This window comes from Xyrauchen texanus, chromosome 28 (genome assembly GCF_025860055.1).
Source record: "Xyrauchen texanus isolate HMW12.3.18 chromosome 28, RBS_HiC_50CHRs, whole genome shotgun sequence".
NCBI classification, from domain to species: domain Eukaryota; kingdom Metazoa; phylum Chordata; class Actinopteri; order Cypriniformes; family Catostomidae; genus Xyrauchen; species Xyrauchen texanus.
The window spans coordinates 30,599,720-30,605,913 of NC_068303.1; the positions used below are offsets into that span (position 1 = coordinate 30,599,720).

General features: G+C 36.6%; 1 protein-coding gene across 1 annotated transcript in view; it reads left to right on the forward strand.

Moving 5' to 3' along the window:
• calm1b (calmodulin 1b) overlaps positions 1-4,127 on the forward strand; it is a 22,414-nt gene extending 18,287 nt beyond the window's left edge. The window contains exons 4-6 of the mRNA XM_052095981.1: positions 2,253-2,359; positions 2,467-2,602; positions 3,217-4,127. Coding sequence (XP_051951941.1) covers positions 2,253-2,359; positions 2,467-2,602; positions 3,217-3,245 — 272 coding nt within the window. The 3' untranslated portion in view covers positions 3,246-4,127. The remainder of the gene's footprint in view (positions 1-2,252; positions 2,360-2,466; positions 2,603-3,216) is intronic.
• Positions 4,128-6,194: the final 2,067 nt, after the last annotated feature.

Here is a 6,194-nt window from a genome sequence, read left to right on the forward strand (position 1 = left end):
ACTTATCCTCTTGTTTAGTTGTACATCTGAACTTGCACATCTCTTTCTGTCCTTGTTAGAGCCAGTTGTCCTTTGACTTTGAAGACTGTAGTGTACACCTTTGTATGAAATCTTCAGGTTTTTGGCAATTTCAAACATTGTATAGCCTTCATTCTTCAACAATGATTGACTGATGAGTTTCTAGAGAAAGCTGTTCCTTTTCTTCTTTTTTTTTTATGCTATTTTTGACATAATATTGACCTTAAGACATGCCAGTCTATTGCATACTGTGGCAACTTAAAAACAAACACAGACAATGTTAAGTTTCATTTAACAAAACAAATAGCTTTCAGCTGTGTTTGATATAATGGCAAGTGATTTTCTAGAACCAAATTTGTAATTTAGCATGATTACTCAATAATGTGTTGGAGTGATGGCTGCTGGAAATGGGGCCTGTCTAGATTTGATCAAAAATTACTTTTTGCAAAAAGTGATGGTGCGGTTTGTGATCAGTTGAATGCCACTTTGGTAAATTAAAGTACCAATTACCTTCCGAAACTGCAAAGTCTGTACATTATTCAAAACTTTTGGCCACCAGTGTGTGTGTGTGTGTGTGTGTGTAGCAAATTTGATATAATAAGTGAAATATACTCTATGAATTGGAATTTAATCATAATCTGTATCAATACCCTGCCCTAGCATTTATACATCATAGTAGTTCTCCCTTGGTACTGTCTTTAATTTCTGCTGATAATTTAAAATGGGGGTAAAATGTGCTTAAGTATCTTGAAAAATATTGTGGTAATGTAGGCTAAATGTAGGCTTCATTTTCTTTATGCAAAATACAATTTTATTTTTATATTTTAGGGCTGTCAATCAATTAAAAATTTTAATAGAATTAATTACATGCTGATTACTTAATCGCATATACAAATATTTGCTGAGAAAGCCCCTCATATAACAATAATTCAATATATATTGATGAAATATTTATACTTAGTTATCTTTTAAATATTTAAAAAAATTGGCTTGTTAAAGGATCCATCAAATTTCAACAAGCCTCAGACATGCTTGTGTGGCGTTTCGGGTGTGTTGCGTCATAAACATAAAATGTTTAGGTCACTGTGTCATCCATCCATCCATCCATCCATCGTCAACCGCTTATCCTGTGTACAGGGTCGCGGGGGGCTGGAGCCTATCCCAGCTAACATTGGGCGAAAGGCGGGGGACACCCTGGACAGGTCGCCAGTCCATCGCAGGGCCACACATAGACAGACATACACTCACACTCACCTCCACATCCACACCTAGGGCAATTTTTTTGGTCACTGTGTCAAGTTAAATATAGTTTAATACTTAGAACACATCTTGAGATCCCTAAGTTTGAATTTGCGATCCATCAAGTGTTTTGAACGCAAGAACGTAACACATGTCTGTTTTGTGCTGTCTGGTTGTTTTTTTTCACTGAATAAACTGCGCGTTGCCACACGTCTGAAATTTCAATTACTGCCCTCTGAAGTAAACAGGTGGTACTACAAGCTTGCATTTCTCAGGAAGCTTCCTTATTACAATCCGGGGACATTGCGATTAATTGCGTAACTTTTTTTTAACACGTTATTTTAAATAAAATGAATAGCACTGAATTAAATCGACAGCCCTAGTGTGTGTGTGTGTGTGTGTGTGTGTGTGTGTGTGTGTGTGTGTGTGTGTGAGCGTGTATTTATCACTTTGTGGGGACCAAATGTCCCCATAAGGATAGTAAAACCCGAAATGTTTGACCTTGTGGGGACATTTTGTCGGTCCCCATGAGGAAAACAGCTTATAAATCATACTAAATTATGTTTTTTGAAAATGTAAAAATGCAGAAAGTTTTCTGTGAGGGTTAGGTTTAGGGGTAGGGTTAGGTTTAGGGGATAGAATATAAAGTTTGTACAGTATAAAAACCATTATGTCTATGGAAAGTCCCCATAAAACATGGAAACACAACATGTGTGTGTGTGTGTGTGTGTGTGTGTGTGTGTGTGTATATATATATATATATATATAATTATATGGTTCATTTATTACTACATTTTTGTATTGATTTGGGGTTGAACATATAGGACATATCCTTGACAGGTTTTGTGTGAATCACCCCAGTACATTATCCCTCCTATACTTAATAGTTTGGACACCTAGAAGAGCATTTGAAATGACCACTGCCATCATTATTCGTGTGCTTAATAAAATATATGTTTTATCACTAAAATAACTATCTTGCTTCCTTTTGTTAGGCAATGGAACTATAGATTTCCCAGAGTTCCTGACGATGATGGCCAGGAAAATGAAGGACACAGACAGCGAGGAAGAGATCCGTGAGGCCTTTCGGGTATTCGACAAGGTTTGTGCTCTTACTGCTTTATCTGGGATAACTCTTTTATTTCAGCCAGAAATGACCTTAAGTTCAAAGTAGTGGATAAATCATGTTGTCCCCTGCTCTTTCTCCAGGACGGAAACGGCTACATCAGTGCTGCAGAGTTGCGTCATGTCATGACAAACCTCGGTGAGAAGCTGACAGATGAAGAAGTAGATGAGATGATCAGAGAAGCTGACATTGATGGTGACGGTCAAGTGAACTACGAAGGTAAGTTCTAATGAACTGTTGAGTTGTTTGTTCGAGCTCTACCGTGCCTCTTTTAGACATATTTAGTTGTGAACAATATCAAAGGCATTACACTATTAGGGGTGCACCAATATTGAAAGTTTGACTGAAACCGATACCATCAATGTTTTTTGTGGCTTAATATGACACATTTTTATGAATCTATATATCTTTGTTTTAAAAAGACAATTTAACTTGTTTCCTTTTCAAATCGGATTGTAGAAAAGACTGAAAATAGTTTAGTTTTTTGCAACCTTATAAGATACTATCTATTTCCAATATCTGCCATATCAGATCGATACTGACAATAATGCTCCAATCGGCTGAAACCGTAATATGTTTTATTTTTCATAATTTATCTCCATCAAGATGTCCCAGAATGCACAAGGGACACTTTTTGTTTTGCTGAAAGCGGAGCCTCTTGATGCACATGAAAGCTGTTCGGAAAGGGGACGCTAATTACCGTGTGAATGTTGCCTTCACTTCTTGATTAAAAAATTAATAAACCATTTAACAATTTAGCAGCTGGCTGCACATCCTGGCATTTGGTCAAAAGCAACTGCCTAATCTCATTTTCTCTCCATCTCTCCTCTCAGAATTTGTACAGATGATGACCGCAAAATGAAGCCGCCACCTTCTGCAGTGCCCTCTTAGAAGAGAAAAACAAATCAGTCACATGTTTTACTTACCTCTTGGGGGAAAAACAAAGTTTATTTATTCATAATGTTTCTGTTTTAAAATAATTAAATGTTAAAATTAAGTATCCATCTGTCCACATAGAAAATAACGGAAAAACGTCAAATATCTGCATGAAATGGTTAGTGATCCTGTCCCCAAAGATCAGTCTAGCATCAGTTATTCAAGAGAAAAATAACCTGTAACTCCCTTCAAACTGAAGAAAAACAGCATTTGGTGAACTCTTTCAGTTCCATCTGCTCTTGATAATGTTTGGGCTGGCCATCCTCCTTTCGTTCTCTTGTTTTCCTGTTCTTCATGCATGCAGCTTGAGCCCGGAGCTCATTCTCCAGCCAATCAGAGCCTGCAGAGTCACCTGAAGTGTTGTTTTGTGGGTTTTTGTAATTTAAGAGGAACCGTAAGTAGAGGGAGAGATTGTAAATTCAAGTTTGAAGTGAAACAGGGCTTTAATTAATGTAATGTGGGGGATCAAAACGTAAAAAATATAATAATACAAAAACAACAAAATTTCAAACGTTCGGCATGATTTATTGTTTAAGATATTTAAATTTTTTAGTTGTTATTTTGTTTAAATTACTTTCTTTTCCTGGACATCTCCTCTGTGGTGTGCTGCACCATGATGATGGAGATGATGGTGGAATGTTCTAGATGGTTGGAGGAGTGTGGCTGAGCCCCTCTGTTTCTTTACTCTTGACCGGTGTATTCTCCCCTGGAGCGGGAGTCTGCACTCCACTCTTCAGTTTGCTTTCATTCCAAGTTTTACATGCTACTGTTTTAATATTTCCTTAAAATAAAGTGACCATGTACTTTACGACTACTGCTCTGCTTTTTGAGTCATTTTTTTATGTATGAAAACTCCATGACGTTACCAATGTGTAAGCTGTAATGTTTAGTGTGGAATGCAAAAGGAGGATATTTGAAGAACATTAGCACAACAACGGTTAATAGTGACACCAGCTGTTAACCTCGAAAAAACAACATAAAAGCATCTTAAAGCTAATTTATACTTACTGGGCAAACAGGAAATATGACCACAAACAAAACGTTTTTGTCTTACTAAGGAGGTGTCCTTTTGATATCTCTCGTGTCTGCGCACATAATTTAAATTCTTGACCTAGAAGAACTGGGCTAGTCGAATAGCACTGATGATTGGTTAAAACTAATCGTGGGTGTGGTTTTGACGTGACATTCTTTAGTCCATATAGGACAGTAAATGCATTATTTTAAAACAATGCCACTCGTAGCATAAACGCATGCACGAAGAATGTGAATCTTCAAAAACAAATAAGAAGAATGTGAAAACGACATAAATATTGATCTGTTTCTCACCCACACCTATCATATTGCTTCTGAAGACATGGATTAAACCACTGGAGCCTTATGATTACTTTTATGCTCCTTTATGTGGTTTTGGAGCTTCAAAATTTTGGCCAACCTTCACTTGCATTGTTTGAACCTTCAGAGCTGAGATATTCTTCTAAAAATCTTAATCTGTGTTCAGCAGAAGAAAGAAAGTCATACACATCTAGGATGGCATGAGGGTGAGTAAATAATGAGAGAATTTTCCTTTTTGGATGAACTATCCCTTTTAATCATTTTTTTTTTTTTTTTGGTTCATTGAAACAAGCTGTTCAAAAGAATCGGTTCATGGAAATCAGACTTCCCACTATTAGAGTAATGGTATAAATGTTTTCAATTCAATTTATATGTATTTGTAGTCTTTAGAAATCAGAATGAAACGGTAATTATGTCAAATTTGGTAAAAATGTACTTTTAAACTTTTTTTTTAATACCCCGTTTTTCTGAAATTCTCTGTGGACCCCATAGCACCCCATTGCAGCTCCCCAGTTTGAAAACCTCTGGTGTCGCCTATTCTTTTATGGATTTTTTTTTGTCCTTTTTGGAGCTTGACACTCCTGGTCACTATAAACTGTCATTGTTGTGCAGCAATTATTAAAAAAATCTAACTTTATATTAGGTGTTTCAAAAAATAAACAACATTTAGAATGACATTTTGGTGAGTAAATAGTTGCAGAATTTGCATTTTTGGGTGAACTATTCCTTTAAGTGTTGTAAATGTTTCCTTCCCTGCTGTCAGTTTGCATTAATTCACCGTCTCTTTGACATCCTTCCTGTTGGAGCTCTAATAGATCAGTGACACACCACACCACCTGTGTTCCAACTAAATGACAGGAAATGACTTCCTGTTGAGACAAAGAAGCCATCAAACATTTAATAATTTTTTTGAATGGTCCTCCTTTTTCAAGCTCTCTCCTTTTCTCAAGTGCCATTTAAACCTTCATGCATGTACAGTATATGTCATGTAAACTTATGTACACAATTCTCTATTAAAAATGACCTGCATAATGCAAAGCTAATCTTTACTGCTGGACACCCAGGCCAAGAAGCAGGAGAGAGTGTCACTCAGCAGACCCACACATTTTGACATTTAAGCCGTTCGAGCTTAAACAAAGCATATCAATATTTCACGTGAAATGATGCACCAGTAAGAGGAGAGCAGGATTTTGGGGGGTGAGAATGTGTTGCATTTACCAGCCTCCCCCACTCCTTATCTCAACCATCACCAACACATAGACTAAACCCCTCTCCGAAAACACAAAACACAGACACACAACACAGATATGATCTCCTGCATCTTCAGACACCATCAGTTGTGACACGTTATTTTACCTAAATCTGTATGAGCATTATATTTGACCTGTAACTACATTTAAACTGAAAACAACTCTTTAAAGGGATAGTTCACTTAAAAATTAAAATTCTATTCTCATTTACTCACCCTCATGACGTTCCAAACTTATATTGACTTTCATCTGTAATGTTAGACTGAATGCTAGCCTTATGCCGTATTTGGATG